We start from the raw sequence: 17,898 nt of genomic DNA, 5'->3' as shown, positions 1-17,898 counted from the left end.
CTCCATTCAAGGTATTTCCGTCAGGGTTCAAGCAGAGAAGCAGAACCATGAGAGATGCACAGAATCGAGGATTTGCTATAGGAATTTGCCCCATATGGGAGCTGGTCGAACACATCTCTGTGAACATTCAGTCTTTGCCTCTGATGCTAGAGCTTAAGGACAGCAGGGTGGGTCTTCTGGAAGGGTGAATGGGGGAACGGTGGGGAAGAGAAGGACAGGCTGGGACCCACAGGCATGAACTGGAACCCATGAGAAGGGACCAGAAGCCTGGCGTGTTCTCCCTGCCTCCGACCTTGATGATGCGGGGGTCTTGCAGGAGGAGCCGGTGCTCTTCCTTACAAAGCTAAACACACACCTGTCCCAGGTGTGGGGAAAGCTGAAGGAGAGACCAGGGGAAGAAAAGCAGTAGCAGGTCCAACTGCCGATTCAAGAAGACGAGGCGAGTCCCCAAATAGGCGACTGCGTGTGTGAGCCTCAAAAGTGCCTGTCCCGAACTTCTGCGTGTAAGAAAACAAAAACGGCTCCGGCTCCACTTCCCCTGCAATTGCAGGCACACGCATGTCTGTGAGTAACCCCAATCAGAAGCATCCAGGGAAGGAAACTCTGGGAAACAAACTTCAGCCTAGCCCAGTCGACGTATTGCAAAGTCATCACACGACACATCATCACCAAGTCCTGTCCTAGCTCCTAAATAAATCTCAAGTCCGCCCTCTCTCTGCCTCCCCTGACACCATTCCACCATCATCTCTTGCAACAGCCTCTTAACTCGCCTTCCTGCTTTCATTCTTGCCCTGCAGATAGACGCCAGAAGAGTCTTTTCAAACAGAAATCACGATGCTGTCTTTTACGTAACACCATTGAATGACTTCCCATTGCAATTCGAAAATATCCTCACCTTGGCTAAAAGGTGGATGAGTCCAGCTCCTATCCACCTCTTTAACCAGTCTCCACTTGCTTTCTTCACTCCTTCATGCTGGCCTCCTTCCTGCATCTGGAACATTGACAGTCTCTTTCCCACCTCAGGACCTTTGTATTTGCTGTTCTCTCTGCTCGGAGTGGTCTTTCCTGGGCTCTTCATACGCCTCCTCATTTGTTAGTTCTCCTCGAAGAAGTCTGCTCTGAGACCAACATCAGAAACAGCCCCACCCCCACCGTTGTCATTTTTCTCTGTCACATTCCTCTTTTATTTCCCTCAAGTTACTATCACTGCAGCTAACACCTAGCTTTTTCTTAGTTTACTCCATTCTTAGTTTACTCCACTAGAAAGTGAGCTTCGTGAATTTAGAGATCTAAATATATCAGTCATATTAACATTATATCTCAGACATCTAGCACTGTATGTGCCACTTAGATGTTTACCAAATAAATATAGTAGATGTTTACTAAATATTTATTTTAAATGAATGAATGAATGAATGAATGAATGAATGAATGAATGAAAAAATTAACAGCAACTAATGCCTCCACACCAGGGAACTACTGGACCTCAGCCTGGTGACGGATCCAGCCGTTCTGGTCTTTTTCTTTTACGGAGCAGGCTCTGCATCACCAGCTGATTTGTCTGGCAAATCTGCAAGAGTAACTATTCTTGACTCTACAAATTTACCTCCAGCGAATGCCCACACAGCCAGTGATGATCCAGGAATACTGCAGTGGGAAGGTTTGTTCTCAATTAAAACAAAATGTTTTGTTCTTCAGGATTTTGCACCTTTGTTCATCAAGGATACTGACACATACTTTTCTTTTCTTCTAGTGTCCCTGTCTGTCTGTGGTATCAGAGTGAGGACGGATTAATTTTTCTTTAGTTATTTGGTAGACTTCACTCCTGAAACCATCTGGTGCTGGGTTTTTCTGTGTTGAAAGGTTTTTGATTACTGATTCAATATTCTTACTCATTATTGGTCTGTTCAGATTTTCTTTCTTCATCATTCGGTCTTAGTAGGTTGTATGTTTCTAGGAATTGATCCATTTCTTCTAGTTTATTCATAGTAGTGTCTAAGTCTTCTCTCTCTCTCTCTCTCTCTTTCTCTCTTGGTCTAGCTAAAGGTTTCTCAATTATTTTGTTTATCTTTTCAAAAAAACAATGCTTAGTTTTTCTTCCATCTTTTTTATTGTCTTTCTAGTCTGTATGTCATATATTTCTGCTCATGTTTTTTTCTGCTTTGTTTTTTCTTTCTTCTGCTAACACTGGGGTTAGTTTATTCAAAATGGATTGAAGGCTTAAATGTAAGACCTGAAACCATAAAATACTTAGAAAAATCAAAAGAGAACAAGGGTTGGTGAGGATGTGGAACAAGTGAAACATTGTGCATTGTTTGGTGCAACCATTATGGAAAAACAGTATGAAGTTCCCTCAAAAAAAACCTAAAAATAGAACTACCATATGACCCAGCAATTCCATTTCTGGCTGTATCTCTGAAGGAAATAAAATCAGTATCTCAAAGAGATATCTGCACTTCCATGTTCATTGCAGCATTAGCCACAATAGCTGAGATACGGAAACAACCTGTCCCTTGACAGATAAATAAAGAAATTGTGGTATATGTTTACAATGGAATGTTATCTGGCCTTTAAAAAGAAGGAAAACTTGCCATTTACAACAACATGGATAAAACTGGAGGACATTATGCTAAGTGAAATAAGCTAGACACAAAAAGACAAATATTGCCTGATTTCACTTACACGTGGAATTAAAAAAAAAGAAAATGAACTCACAGTAACAGATAATAGTGATTACCATAGTCTGGGTTGTAGGGGCAAGCACAGGATAAGAAAAAAAGAAAAAAGTTGTAGAATGGTGGTTGCCAGGGGCTGGGGGGAGGGACCATGATGAATTGGTATTTAGTGCGTACAGAGTTGCAAATGTTCGGATTCATGGACAAAAGATGAAGTTTCCAATATAGCTCCAAGACTTTGATGCTGGATGAGGGGAAGGATGGTGGTGTTAACAGGCCATTCATTCATTCAACAAATATTTATTAAGGTCCTGTAATGAGCCAGGCGCTGTTGAGGTGGCTGGGATACAACTGTGCACAGGGGAAAGCCTGTCCTTGGGGAACTAACCTTCGGTGCTCATTAGGGAATGGAAGGTTGAGGAATAGCTATTATTTGATTATTTGACTTGGGGGGTGGGTGGGAGCAGGGAATGAAGCAAAGAAGAATCAGTCAAAGGGCAGAAAGAGAGTCAGCAAAATAGAATACCATGGAGCCAGGGAGAAGGGTCGTGAAGAGGAAGATGCCAACGGGGCAATGGGGCAACGGGGCAACGGGGCAACGGGGCCGGTGAAGCCAGATAAGAACTGAAAACAGGCTTTGCCCACAGTGGTTTCCTAGTTTAAACCTTTAGTCTCCTAGCCGGTCCCCCGTCTCCAGTTGTTCCCCTACCAACACCCCCTGAACATTCCAGCCACAGGAGCCCCCTTAAATGTTCGCTACAAATCCCTTAGGCTGGCATTCCTTTTGATTCCTGCCTTGCATCTTCAGCTATCACTATTGCCGTTCTCAATCTCTCAAACCATTCGCTGACGTCAAAAGAATGGTCTCCCTCATTCATTACTAGATGGGGGCTGGATTGGCTAGGGGAGATGCCAGAAGCAGAGCCTACGTAGGCTATTAAAACAGTCCCCTAAATGTGCTCAAGTCAGCAAGAGAGGATAATTTTCCAGTATTTTTAGTGTACACTTGTGTGTGCTGCTTAGAGTTGGTGCAGACAAAACAACTTTCGGGAATATTATAAAGGCTCAAGGTTAAGTGGAATATTTTTCACTGAAGATACACTGAAAAATGGCTTTGAAAGTGCATGGCGAACTTGAAGCCCTACACAAAAGCTGCTAATGCTTAGTCAGGTACCTTGGGAATTAGCCGCGCCAAAGGACAAGCCATCTTTCTCTTCTGCGACTAGTATGGGTTGCGAAGAGCCATACATATAAACTTTAAAATGTGACCACTGAATGAGCAGCCAGCTGACTGAGCCGGGGACCCGGGAAGCAACGAGCTGACGGGGAAGGCAAGCGTTGCCCCCGCACTGCGACTCCCCCCCCCCACACACACACACACAAAACTCTCCGGGCAAAAGAACTACGTTGCCCACAAGGCCGCGCGCGACGGGCCGGCGGTCCCGCGAGGCATCCTGGGAGGCGTAGTCCGCGCGTTCCATGAATCGCTCGCTGGGGGCTGCGGGAGACACGTCCGTGCCACTATGGCGGTCCCTACGTAGGGCGCGTCCGTTCGCTTCGAGTTTTGGCCAGGGCGGGGGTCTGGGCTTTAGGCAGTAAGTGGGGCTGGCGGCCGGAGTCCTCGGGAGGGACATGGGGGGCATAGTGGCCGTGTGGGCGGCTCGGCCTGAGAAGGGCGAGGCGAGGGACTGCCCGGGCCGGTCCCCGGACGCGGCACTCTCCTGGCGTCGGGTCAGTGGTCCCCGGCCTCACGGACCTCTGCCGCCTCGCGCCCCGGGGCCCCATGGTGACTTGGAGGGCTTGAGGGCCTGGCCTCGGCCGGAAGTGGGAGGTACGGGAATCCAGGCCGCGAGCTCGAGGTCGGACTTGCGAGTTCCATTTTTTGTGCTTTTCTTTTGAGGAGCGGGTTGAAAAAGAGAATAATTGCGTTTCAGCGCTTCTTGTCACTTAGGAACTGTGCCAGGAGTTTCGCATTTCTCATCTCCAGGTGTCCCTCTTCCAGACTCAAGTGAGACCTTGACTTGAGTCCCCTGAGTCCCCAGAGCTAATGTCGGGACCGCTGGGTACATATTAGAGGGCCTTTTGCTCATTAATTTTAATGGCAGTCTTTTTCCGCCCCCAGTGAACCTCCTCACGGTTCTCCAGCTTAGGGAGCATGCACTAAACTGCTGTGAAGATTCATTCGTCCCATTTAATTCATTTAAGTGTCATAATCTGGTACAAGGCGTGTGAGAAGCAGAGATTTTAGGAAGTGATTGATGGTCCCCAGGCCCTTGTCAACTCGCAGAATCTAGGATCGCCTTTGCCACCCCAGCAGATTAGGTATGGTGACGGGCTTGCTTGCTTCATCAGTGACGTCAGTCTGCCTTTTTAAAAACAGCTATTGTGTATTGTGGGCGAAACCCTGTGTGCTAAGTTCCTTTCTTTCATTATGTCATTTGATTGTTTAAGTGACCCAGATGGGTGGAATCCCATTTTATGTATAAGAACACAGGTTAAGGAACAGCTTGCTCAAGGTCACTCAGGTACTGTATAGCGGGGATGAAAACAATCGAGGCCTTGCTCCCTCCGAAGCCCAAACTACATCCTCTCTAAGGAACGACTTATAATAGATACTCCCAAGTATACGAAGAGGAGATGTGGGGAAAATTTGTTTTAAAAATAAAAGCACTTACATAACATGTCATATTTTTTAAGGGTAGTGTTTAGTTTCACAATGTTTGGGGACCTATTTGAAGAGGATTATGCCAGTGTGTCATATAATCAGTATGGAAAAGGGAAGAAATTAAAGACCAAAGCCTTGGAACCACCTGCTCCTAGAAAATTCACCAATTTAAGCGGAATCAAAAATCAGGGTGGAACCTGTTACCTTAATTCCCTTCTTCAGACTCTTCATTTCACACCTGAATTCAGAGGTATGCTATGTTACATGCGTTTGATTAGTAACATGTACCATTGTCTCTATGCATAATTAATTATGCAGAATTACAAATAGACAAAGTAGCTTAATGTATTCTACAGCATATGTTTATTGTTGATGTAAGATATAAATTGGTAATTCTAGAGAGAAATGTGAAGCTTAAATTATCTTAAACATATTTTGTGTGATTACAGTAATGTTTAGTAACAAAATAAAAAAATAAGGCAATGTATTTCTTTTCTAATTCTTGAAATTTAAAATACATGAAGACAGTTTTGTCATGAAGACAATTTTGTCATGAGTGCCAGCCTTCATTATTGTTGCACTGTTTGTATTTTTGAGTTTTCAAATTTATCCAAATGGTAATCACTTAAGGCAGAGTTACCCAAAACAGTTATATCCTGCCTTTTGGAATGGAAAGGGGTGTCACATTATTTATACAGTTCATAATCGTATATCTGCAATTCTGAAATTCAGAAAACTGACAACCTGATCTGATCCGAACTTGTTTGGCCTCAGAACTTCACCTAATGTGAGGCCATTTAGAGCCTTAATTATCTCACTTGGGTAAATAGTCATGTATTTGTTACAAGAATATTAATTTCCTTGATTAGCAAATACTGTTTGTCCCAGACACTATTGTGGATCTAATGTTAAGATATGTAACCCTTTCTTCATATTGCCTTTCTAAAATCTGAAAATTCTGAGTTCCAAAGACCCAAGAAGTTAGATAAAGGGATTATGTGCAAAGAACAGAAACCTGCTCAAATTAGTTCAATTGAAAAGTGGATTTATTGTAAGCATGTAAGGGACTCTCCCAGAGGCCACCCGCAGGAAGCCAGCCTGACCTCCCGGGACCCTTGCTGTCTTGCCCCTGTTTCTCCGTGTTTCGCCGTCGTCCCACCTCTGCAAACTGGCTTCCTCCACGAGTGTGTTCCTCTCTGTGCCCCCTTGATTGCAGTGTGAACATTGCTTCGCCTTCACATGGCCATGGTTGAGGTCACCAGCTCTACATGGCTTTGTAGCCCAGCCCTCCAGTGTCTCCATATTCTGAAGACAGGCAGCCTGGTTCGTCCTGTTCCGAGTTTGCGACATCCCCCTTCCCACCACTACACATTTATTAAATCTTTGTGACGTTTTCTGCTGCTTCTAAGCCTAGAAAGACTTCCTGCCTCCAGGGATTTAGTAAATATTTACCATGGTCCCTGCCTAGGGCCACTCTAATGGATTGGACCGCGTGCAGGATTGAAGAGTGGGGCCTCTTGTCCTTGACTCCGTCAGCTCCATAAAAATATCTCCCGGAAGCAGTCAGTAATTCCACCATTAGCAAATTTCAGCATGAATAAGCAGACTCCTGGCGGGGGTTAAAACTTTCCCAAGTTTTAATAAAGTTGAAGTTAAACGGCAGCTTGAAGTAGAAAAGCAGTCTTAAAAAGAGACTGAGGCAGGTGGTTGGGGGCGGGGGCGGGCAGGTCCCGTTGAGTACCACTAAGCAAGGTGAGGGCTGAGGGGCCCAGGCCGTCTTCCTCTGTAGCACAGGATATCACTGGCCAACCACATGGGTTGACAGTGTGGATTGTGCCTTCCTTGTAAGGCTTAGCATGAATCCTGTTGCTAATTGAAGGGATGGTATAATTTGGAGAGAGCAAGCGCTGGGGGAGAGACTTCTTGGAGCTGTTTGGTACATCATGTTTTATGGAGTAGGGCTAAATCAGCTTCCATCACACTCCCAGTCCAGTGTAGCTGAGCGCAGTGGGGGATAATTGAGAAGTCCTCGTGCGGTTTTTATGCTTTCACGTTTAGGTTTGTAATTCATTTCCCCCCATTCCTCCCAGGAACTCAGGAGGACTGTAACACCCCTAACAGTAACCACTAGGGCAGCAGTGGTGGTCAGCGGGAGACCACACCCATCCCATCCCTTCTGTCCCTGGAGTAGATCAGAGTTCCCCAGTGAGGACTTCCTATCTAGGTTTGAATGCAGACTTCCCAACAGATTCAGATATTCTGCCATTGGCTGGCATAGCTAGACACTGGATTATCAAAAAAATTCTGGAGACTGGCACTGGATTGGCAACTTATTTTTCTAGGTAAGATCATTACCATCTGTTCCCACCCTCAACACAGAGAAGACATTTACATACCACAAAGGGCGTGATTTCAGAGAGAAAGGTGATCCTTCTCACGAAAGGATGGTTGGAATCCTCACGTGTGGCTTGGAAATGAACACTGCGACACAATTACATATTTATGTTATGTTTCCTAATATGTTTCCTAATGTTCCTTATGTGGCTTTAGTGACCCACAGCCATAGGCAGTAAGAAGCCATCCCAGCTTCCTGATGTCACTGATTTTAGTTTTATATGCCTATTTGCCTTTTACAGATCTTTCATACTGAAACCTTAGCATGCCCCTTTGTAGTCAGTGGTTCAAACTAATGTTACCAGAAAGTAAAGTGTGTCGAGTAAGGATATAAGTATTGCCACAGCCACATTTCTGAGTCTCTAACTGATTTTTCTTCCTGATGGTCTTGGTTTTCTAAAGTGAAATAATGTCATTTACATCTCTGATTCTACTTTTTTGTTTAGAAGCTTTATTTTCTCTTGGCCCGGAAGAGCTTGGCTCTTTAGAGGAAAAGGATAAATCTGACGCAAAGGTATTAAATCTGTGACTTAAAGAGGTTTTGGGGAGTATTGAGGAAATGTTTTTTGTTTGTTTTTTTAAATTTTATTGGGGAACAGCCATGGTCATTGGTTACACATTGCTTTCATGCTACAATGGCATAGTTGACTCTTAGGGAGGGCTCAGCTCACAGTGGCCCACACGGGGATCGAACCTGCAACCTTAGTGCTATCAGCACCACGCTCTAACCAACTGAACTAACCAGTTACCCCAAGGAAATGTTTTATAAGGAAGGAATTAAGTTCCTTTTTCATAGAAATCCATAATTCTATTAATTACCAAATGTGATCTTTATTTTCCCAAAGTGACTTGGCCTGTACCCTACTGGTAATAATGTAATTTTCCTCCCAAAAAAGAATTACCTTTCCAAATACAATGCTTTTGCTGCTGCTTTATTGACATATTGACACTCCCCACTATGCTTAGTCTTTTGATGAAGGGGAGATTTGTAAATTGGCCACACTCGCCTACCAAAATCTCTGCTTAATGCGCTTGTTCTTAACAACAACAAATAGAGACCATTATTCTTTCAGTTTGGTATTCTGGACATAAATTGGGTGAGGAGTTGGCTCAGTATAAGTGCAGATCTAATCCTGTCCCTTCCCTGCTTAAATATTCTGAAGTTTACCACCTGCAGGCTGAAGTCTATACTTCTCACTGCGAGTCTTTTGTGATCCAGCCCAGTGCTCCTCAGCCCACCTGTGTGGCAAAGGCCAGTTTTTGTGTATTTTTTTTTAATTCCCAATCAGTTGTATATCATACTTCTGTAGGATGTAATAAAAATGTTGTGACAGTGTCAGATTGTCATAAAAGTTTCCAAAGGCTTATTCTCACTTTAGGTACTTAAACTCGGGCCTGCAGACCGGGCTCTGAGCAGCGTCCTCACTCGGCCCAGCCCTCACACACCGAGTAAGGCAGGAAAGCGCTTGGAGCAGGCAGGAAGGAAGCTGTCTGAACCCCAGGGTGGGGTATTTGTGGCTGGAAAATTCTTCTTGGGGAGCATGTCTGTATCTGAGATGTTTTAGAAAAAGAATGAACTATTCGAGACTTAAATTAATCTCAGTCTGTAATTACTTGGGTGGTTAGTTAAGGCCTGTTTGGGTTTTAATATTGATCTGAACTGTGTCAAGGTAGAAAACTTCAGATAGCTAAAACATTTTGGACTGAACTTGCAAAGAAAAATGAATATTAGCGAGTTCACCCTTTATAATAAGATATTTATAAACTTCCTCCTGAGCAAACTAAATGAACTAGGAGATATGAGAAAACTATCATGCAGTTCTTTCAAAAAGCCCCAACCAGCATTGAAAAGACTTCATTTAGAAATGCATTTGTTTCTCATTCAGGTTCGAATCATACCTTTACAGTTACAGCGGCTGTTTGCTCAGCTCCTGCTCTTAGACCAGGAAGCTGCCTCCACAGCAGACCTCACTGACAGCTTTGGGTGGACCAGCAATGAGGTACGGAGGGTGAACACCGGTGTTCCATGCGATCTCATTTCCTTTCACCTTGTTTTAGGATCTGAAGATCTTATTTAAATATTTACTTCTTTTTAAATAATTACAGTCCAGAAATATAGTTTTAGACACTTGCTGTACACAGGATTTTATGAATGGTTGTGACTTGGGGTGCGGGGAGAAGGTTATGGATAAGGGAGGAATGTAAGAGCCAATTTTTACAACTTCTACCCTCAGAATCTTTAAGTAGCCTAGTTGAGATACAACACCTATTTCATGAAAATTACCATTTATATAGCAAACTGCTTACTCAGCTTAAAAAGCTGACTAGCTGTAATTCTGTCTGCCTTTGTCACTTGCTTTTGTGTTTGAACCTGGGTGTTCTGATTTGAACGTTTGCTTCAAACAAAACAGTGAAACCATCCTCGGTGGGTCTTTTCGTTTTCCCTGTCCTGCCTTTCTCCGGACTCTCTTCATTTTCTTTCTGTATCCTGTTGTAAGACTGTCATTTTCCTCTCTGAGTTCCTAAAGGATATTTCACTATAAACAAACAGTAAACATTTGTCAGCAACAAGTAAAAGGTGCTTGTCAATACTGATGGACTGGGAGCTATACAAAATCAAACAAGACCATGTCCGCGATTTTTTATGCCATAGATGTACTCTTGCATAGACAAGAGGTGTGGAAGACAGAATTGAAAGAGGCAGTGATCAGAATAATGTTGCCTTCAACAATAAACTCTAAACCGTGGTCTTCTAACAGGAGCGCTCCTGACTAGATGGTGGTGTGTGGTTAAAGAGGTGGGGCTTAGGAAGTAAATGGGGTAACAATCCATCCCCTAAACAGTATATGTTAAATTTCTGGTGTAGGGCACCTGCTTAGGATTCATTCCTTTTTCTTTCCTCCTTTTAAAAATAACTGCTTTATTCAGATATAATTCTCATGCCATGCGACTCACTCTTTTAAAGGGCACAATTCAGTGGGTTTTTTTTAGTATATTTACAGAGCTGTACAGCCGTCACTCCAATCAATGTTAGAACCGTTTCACCACTCCAGAAGAAAGCCCCATACCCAGTGGCAGTCACCTCCCCAAGCCCTTTTGTCCTATCCCCTGGCAACCACAAATCTACTTTCTGTCTCTAGATTTGTCTATTCTCGATATTTCACAGAATTGGAATCATGCAATATGTCATTTGTTATAACTAGCTTCTTTCACTTAAAATAACGTCTTCAAGATTCATTTGTGTTGTGGTATGTATCGCCACTTCATTTCTTTTGAATGCCAAGTAATACCCTATTGGGTATGCCACATTGTTTTTTTAATCTAGTCATCAGTTCATGGATTTCCCTTTGTTTTGGATAATAAACTTCCACTAATTTGCTGGTTTCATACTTCTTAAAGCCGTGAAAAGCTTATTTATGTCTAAATAAAACCCTTTATGACTGCACTGAGTGGCAGACAGGGTCTCCGAGGTGCCTTTGGCAAATTTAGGGTTGTTCGGAAGCAGCTAAAACACTTTGACAAGTTTTCTGTTCTATCAGAGCCAGTTGCGTTGAAGACATTTATATCCTCTAGCGTCTTGTCTGTTAAAAAACAAGAAAAAGATCCTGAGTCCCAGATCTTGCTCCAGCTTTCGTCCACTTTGTGGACGAAACTGATCTTTAAAATTGTCTTCCCTTGTTGCCTCTACTTCTGCACTTTCCATTTGTTCCTCTGCCTCTTTTCTTGTCAGGGTCACTCATGGCTTCCATGTGCCAAGACCAGGAGACACGTCTCTGCTCTCAACCTAACTGGCTGTCTGTGGCACTCAGCGCCCCTCCTTGCAGCTCCAGCTGCTGCTGATTCCCCGCCAGGACCTCCCCTCCCTGCTGCCCTCCTCCTGTGCTGGCTCCTCCCCTCTCTCCTGTGCTGGCTCCTCCCCTCTCTCCTGTGCTGGCTCCTCCCCTCTCCGCTCCTAAGTGTTGGCACCCCTTGGCTTTGGTTTGTAAGTTGTTCTGAAAGAGTCCTTCCCTCTCTTCATTCACAGTTGTAGGACTCATAACAGATTAAAGCAAGTTCCATTGGAGTTTTTCTCCTTAGCACTGTATTAGTCTTGTTTTAGCTTGCCCGTATGTCAACACAGTAAATTCTAGTTCTTGTCAAATGTTGGTGATTCAGACTGTTCACCAGTCCCTCTGATGTGAGATTTCGCTGTGTGTACACTGCCGGCTCTGAGAGACTGCGCTGTGCCGTGGTGTTCCTTCCTCCTGTCCCCTCTCTGGCATGGCCACGTGAATGGCTTCCCACGAGAATCAGTGTGCCTTCCTGTTTTCAAGTGAGTTGAGTTACATGTACACACTGAACACTGCCTGCTGTTATTTTCATTTTGTAGTAAAAATAGAAATAGGTGATGGTCTCTTACCCTGCCCACAGCTCGTTTAGGTTAATCATCCTTCTATGTGATCAAGGCTTACCTTTGGATTTCTTGATAAATCTTGTGTTTTTTAACTAATATCACTTTAAAAATCTGTTTTAAAAAATCTGAAGCACAAAATTACATTTAAAAGTTACCTGTTTTATAGGAAATGAGGCAACATGATGTGCAGGAACTGAATCGAATTCTCTTTAGTGCTTTGGAAACTTCTTTAGTTGGGACCTCCGGCCATGACCTCATCAGTCGTCTGTATCACGGAACCATTGTTAACCAGATTGTTTGTAAAGAATGTAAGAATGTCAGTGAAAAGCAGGTGAATATGCAAGAGTATTTTAGTAATAAGCTATATCATAAAGTATAATTCATGTCATTAAATCTTTGATTACCACCTGAGGATTAAAGTGTTTATTACTAGAAATAACTTTATCTGTTTTTTTCTTTTACTCTAGCTACACCTAAGTCATAAGTTTATAATCCAAATTTCTCCATGTAAACTGAAAGAAGCAAATATCTTAAAACATAGCTTTAATGTTTTATTCTGTACTCAAATATTTAGAAAATAGATCTGAGGGATGTTTACAAGTAGAGGCCTGTGGCCTCATGAGAAAAGCCAATATCATCATGGCTGGTGGTTGGAATATTATAAAGAAAGTTAATTAGGGAAGTAATTAACATAGAAAATTGACAAACATCTGTAGTTAAATATTGGATTTAGTTTATTAATGTCTTTGAGAAAGTTTATTGTGTGTGCTTATGTTTAAATATTATATGTTTAAATATTATGTATATAAAAAATACATGTAAAGCTTTATAATCCTGTTTAAACTAATGCAACCTTTGAGTCTTTGTCATTACACAGAGTGCCCATTTAATCTACTTGGAAATTAGACTGAAAATTTGTTCATGTAAATATAATAATCTCTGCTTCCTCTACAAATATGCTACAGCAAATGATTTTGATTTTATCACTGAACAGTTGTCCCTTAATGAAAATCTCCTTTTGTTATGGCACGAGTTACAGAAAGTTCCTGTATTTGACTATATGAGTAAAAAATTAAATACCATTTTCTAAATGTTGCATTCATTGCTATTGTGTGTGTGTATATATATATATATATATGTATATATATATATATATATATATATATATATATTCCCCCCCCCCATCTCTTTTTTATGAGAGCTGGGGATAAAAATTACTTTTTGGCCCTTATTGCCTGTGCTAATAGGTTTGGTCAGCCTAATTTGGATGTTGGGTGTCTTTTGAGTTACTGTATGATTGACTTCACTATAATAATAATTCACAAGGTAATTTCAAAACATAATGTATATGAAAGCACATGAGAAATAACAGACATTAACTTTTCACTTACATAAATTATAAACTTAAACAAACGTTACTTTTCTTACTTTAGATTTCTACCATTAACTGATGAGTGCCCTGTTACTTTATAGTCCTCATAACCCCTTTAGTGCTATGATTGCGCACACACACAAACCCTAAAAATATGCTTTAAACTGGTCAACTTCTAAGTGTTTATTACTAGAAACATGTTGTAATCCAAATGTAATTATAGAATTGATAGAATCCCATTTTGCAAGACATCCCCCCTCTTAATTTTCATAAAAATGCCTTTTTTCCTGGCTCAAAATAGTTTTTTTCTGAAAACTTCCTCCGTTTTCTAAATATTTGTCTGAACCCAGCCCTGGCAGGAGAAGAGGGGAGGTGGAGTTTGCCCCGGAGAAGTCAGCCCCGCGCTCGCTGTTCTTGCCTAGAGGCTAAGATAGCACTTCTCTGTCACAAGTGTGTTCAGTCATTTGTTTTAGCTCCTGAAAAGCAGGTTTTAATAATTGTTTCTACAGTGAACGCCTAGGCTAGTTCCTGGTGTATTTTGAGCTAAGGTATGGTTTGACTTAGAAAGGATAATTTGGTGTTATAACTTCACAGTGACCTGTGCCTTCATATGTACAGTGTTTTAGGAAAAACGTATCTGACTGTTCCCAATATATGGATGAGTTGGTAATGTGTTTGTGAAATTGTGTTTTTTAATATCTCGTTCATGTGTATTTCAGGAAGACTTCTTAGATCTAACCGTAGCAGTCAGAAACGTGTCAGGTTTGGAAGATGCGCTCTGGAACATGTATGTAGAAGAGGAAGTTTTTGACTGTGACAATTTGTACCACTGTGGGACTTGTGACAGGCTGGTGAAAGCTGCAAAGGTGAAGACAGACACGCTGCCTTTGCTTAGGGTGCTGCTTAATTAATACTTGTGGCAGGAAGGTCTGTCAGGTGAAGTCAGCTTGAATGGAAAGGTCGGAAAGACACATGAAGCCTGTAATTAATACTAAGGAGTGAAAAGACATTTACAGTATATGTATCCGTATTTTAATTTTTTACAGTAAATAATTTTTTTAAGCTTTCAACCCAACAGTTCTCTCAACTTCTTTCTCTCCCAGGAAAAATGTGTTTATACTTCAGTGTTTCTTAAATATACCTGGTTTTGATAAACTCCCCACATCCCTGCTTTTTGCAAATTACCACTGTAAAGAAGGCTATATGTTTTTATTTCTGCCAACCCAGAAACATGTGCTTTCCTTCCTTTGTCTACTACTAGGAGAGCAGATTGCTTTCTTCATTTTGTGCATATACAGTTATTTTAGTCTGTGTGTGCACACGCATGCACGCAGGCGCGCACAGTACAAGCCTGTATCCTCCCTGCTTCCCTCCCACATTTGGAGCAGGGAGATATTTAACTTGCTAATTAAAGGGCTTGACAGAGTATGTCGGAGTTGCTTGTACAGCAAAGCAAAATATAGGATGAAAGGAGGACAAGATGTAAGCAACTGATTTCTTCTGCAAGATGACAACAACTCTGCTGTCATTATTGTCTGCAGCGGTCACTTGCACCATCCACTGCTGGTGGATGATATCATAGGCTCCTCACAGCGCCATAAACTTGAGCTCAATTCAGTTAGTGCCTATTGTGCACTGACTTAAAGAACCATAAAAGATTTATCTTTGCAAGTTACTCTGTTGTGACAAAGAGATAGCACTATTCCTAGAGCTGACGATTACTGAATTTTGCAACAAAGGAAATAAGGATTGATTTAGATGACACACGACATCATGACATTGATTCGTAGGTGAAAGTGGAATAAAAACAATAAACCCCACGCCTGTAGCTTTCACAATAGGATTTGAAACCAGGGTGAATATTATATTGTTAAGGACATATTTTTCCATCCAGCTTTTGCCCCTTTATAAAACCCAAAGAGAGAGGTTTAGTTTTTGCTTATTTATTATTGTATTTCACCTTTGGTGAAATTGTTACAACTACAATCTAATAAAAATAAAATTCAGAAGATGAAGAGTCTTGGAAAGAGATTTAAATATATTCTTAGTTTCACTTGAACTTAATTTGCACATTAGTAAAACGATAACCTTTTACTAAACAAAAGCAGTTCTTTGATTCACCTTTTATATCATTGATTTAGTTCTTTTTCAATGGAAATGTTTTGCTTTTGAAACCTTTAAAATTGCCTTCTGTTGTAGTTGCATTAGATTTATTGCATCTAAGTTTAGGCTTAGTTGTGCTACCCAAATTAATGCAGATTTGCTTGTTCTGAGCATTGTTTCTTTCTTCAGCCACTCAGGTGAGTGGCTAATTGTAGTTAAGTCACTCAGGTTTTTTTAGACGTATTATTTGAGCTTGTTTGAAAATCTGCCATTTGTTAAATTGCGGTTTTATCATTTAACTTTTTTCACCCACTAGATTTATGGAATTGTTTTGTTAAATTAAATGTATTTTTAGGAATGTTAGATATTTATGATTTGGAATAATTTTATATATAGGGAAGGGTATTTTTGCCCCCGCCCCACACATGCTTAGTGCAAAGGGGTTGAGAAAAGCTGATGACTTTTAAATAAAAAGCAGCTTAATTTAGTATTTTGAATTAAAGCAAAAAATATCTTCTTATCTGCTTTAAAGAACAGTTACTGTAAAGCCCCAATCAATGGATCTTAACATTTGGGAGTTAGAATCCTTTTGAAAGTCTACTGAAAGTTGTGGCTCTTCTCCCTAGAAAAATACATATTCACGGACAATTTTTATATATTGGGTTGTCAGAAAAGTCATGACGCATTTTTGCAACGAAAAAATAGAAAAAATACGCCATGACTTTTCTGACAACCCAATAATTTCAAGGGTTTGGATCCATTGGGACAGGTCCGTAGGTCCCAGATTAAGTTGTTGAGTAAATAAAAAGAACTGTGTGTCTATAAGGTAAAGTACAGAACCCAAAGGAGGGAGGTGAAGGGCAGGCCTCGGGCAGGAAAGAAGCACCAGAGGGGACCACACAGTCAGCACGCTCGCCAGGTGGCTTTGATTTTAGGATGTGAACACTAAAAACATAAAAATAGGTTGTAAATTTTTAGTTGTAAGCATAAATGAGTGATGTCACCTTTTATGCCATAAAATAAATATGTTTATATCAAGGGCTATAGTCAGTCCATGGTGATGAGTTTATGTGATTTAAGGGACATATTTCTCTTAAAACTGTGTCCTAAGTTGCTTTGTCATATGTTAAGAAACATTATGTATTCTTTTATATAACTGCATTTTAAAAACTGAAAACATTTTTCTTTTTAACAGTCGGCCAAATTACGTAAGCTGCCTCCCTTTCTTACTGTTTCATTATTAAGATTTAATTTTGATTTTGTGAAGTGTGAACGATACAAGGAAACTAGCTGTTATACATTCCCTCTCCGGATCAATCTCAAGCCTTTTTGTGAACAGGTTTGAATTATTTTATTTTGAAATTCTTGTTTCTCCCCGTCTCAAGATTGAGTCTTTAATTGACTTGATTTTCAGTTGGCTCATTGCCGAATCTCAGCCGCAGCACTGTTAACGTTTTGAGCTGGATAATTCTTTGTTGTGGGGGCCGTCTGTCCCATGCATTGTAGGATGCTGAGCAGCATTCCTGGCTTCTGTCTGCTAGGTGACAGGGGCATCCTCTCCCTCCTCCCCAGTAGTGACAAACATGTCCTCAGACCTTGCCAAATGCCCATGTCTCCTGGGAGGGGGGAGGGGGGAGTGGGTAAACTCACTCCCAGCTGAGAACCAGTGGTTTATTACAGTCATTTTGAATTTCTAAAGTCTGGATTTGTTCTCAGTTCTTTTTATTAACCTCCTTGAAAAATCTTTGAAATAAAAATTTAAGAACAAAATTAGGAATGATCCTGCATTAGGAAAAATTACCGTTAATTGGTGCTGTGCTATCTGGATTTAGTTTACTGTAGATGCAATAAATTATCTAGAAAGTGAACAGGTAATTGGAACTTCACTGTTCTAGGATTTGTAATCCTTAAAGACACAGGCAAGAAAAAGTTTTGAAAACAGATTAATTACATAATCAACCTACTCTATAAGCCATTTAAAAATATTTTCTATATAATTGCTATACATGCTAAGATCAGAATGATGAGACTGATGTATTTTTTATTACATGTTACTTTTTATATTTTTATTAAGACAGCATTTATTAGCTAGCTATTGTATTTCTATATAAACATTTAGATGGGCCTTCCTCTACTTGAAGGAAGGCTTCATTACTGAGCCTTTTGGTGTTTGTTTTATTATATTAATTACCATGTTCTATATTAAGATGGCTCTTTGAGGCACATGACCAATCTAGTTGGAGTATAGGAAAAATTCAACAGCTAAAGAGCACATTTATAAAGCAGCATAATAGGT

General features: G+C 41.0%; 1 protein-coding gene across 12 annotated transcripts in view; it reads left to right on the top strand.

Moving 5' to 3' along the window:
- Nucleotides 1-4,159: 4,159 nt before the first annotated feature.
- Nucleotides 4,160-17,898, top strand: part of USP40 (ubiquitin specific peptidase 40) — a 72,092-nt gene continuing 58,353 nt past the window's right edge. For 4 of the 12 annotated variants that reach the window (XR_002122418.1, XR_002122413.1, XR_002122417.1 and 1 more), the window contains exons 1-6: nucleotides 4,513-5,590; nucleotides 8,181-8,248; nucleotides 9,621-9,734; nucleotides 12,294-12,458; nucleotides 14,219-14,365; nucleotides 16,798-16,941. Coding sequence is in view for 9 of the 12 variants with exons in the window: in XM_019629292.1 (XP_019484837.1) it covers nucleotides 5,356-5,590; nucleotides 8,181-8,248; nucleotides 9,621-9,734; nucleotides 12,294-12,458; nucleotides 14,219-14,365; nucleotides 16,798-16,941 (873 nt within the window). In the remaining 3 variants the exon portion in view is untranslated. The other 8 variants (XM_019629276.1, XM_019629224.1, XM_019629243.1 and 5 more) reach the window with 8 other exon arrangements.

The sequence above is a fragment of the Hipposideros armiger genome, unplaced genomic scaffold, assembly GCF_001890085.2.
Source record: "Hipposideros armiger isolate ML-2016 unplaced genomic scaffold, ASM189008v1 scaffold_17, whole genome shotgun sequence".
Lineage (NCBI taxonomy): Eukaryota > Metazoa > Chordata > Mammalia > Chiroptera > Hipposideridae > Hipposideros > Hipposideros armiger.
This window is presented reverse-complemented; position numbering and strand designations above follow the sequence as displayed.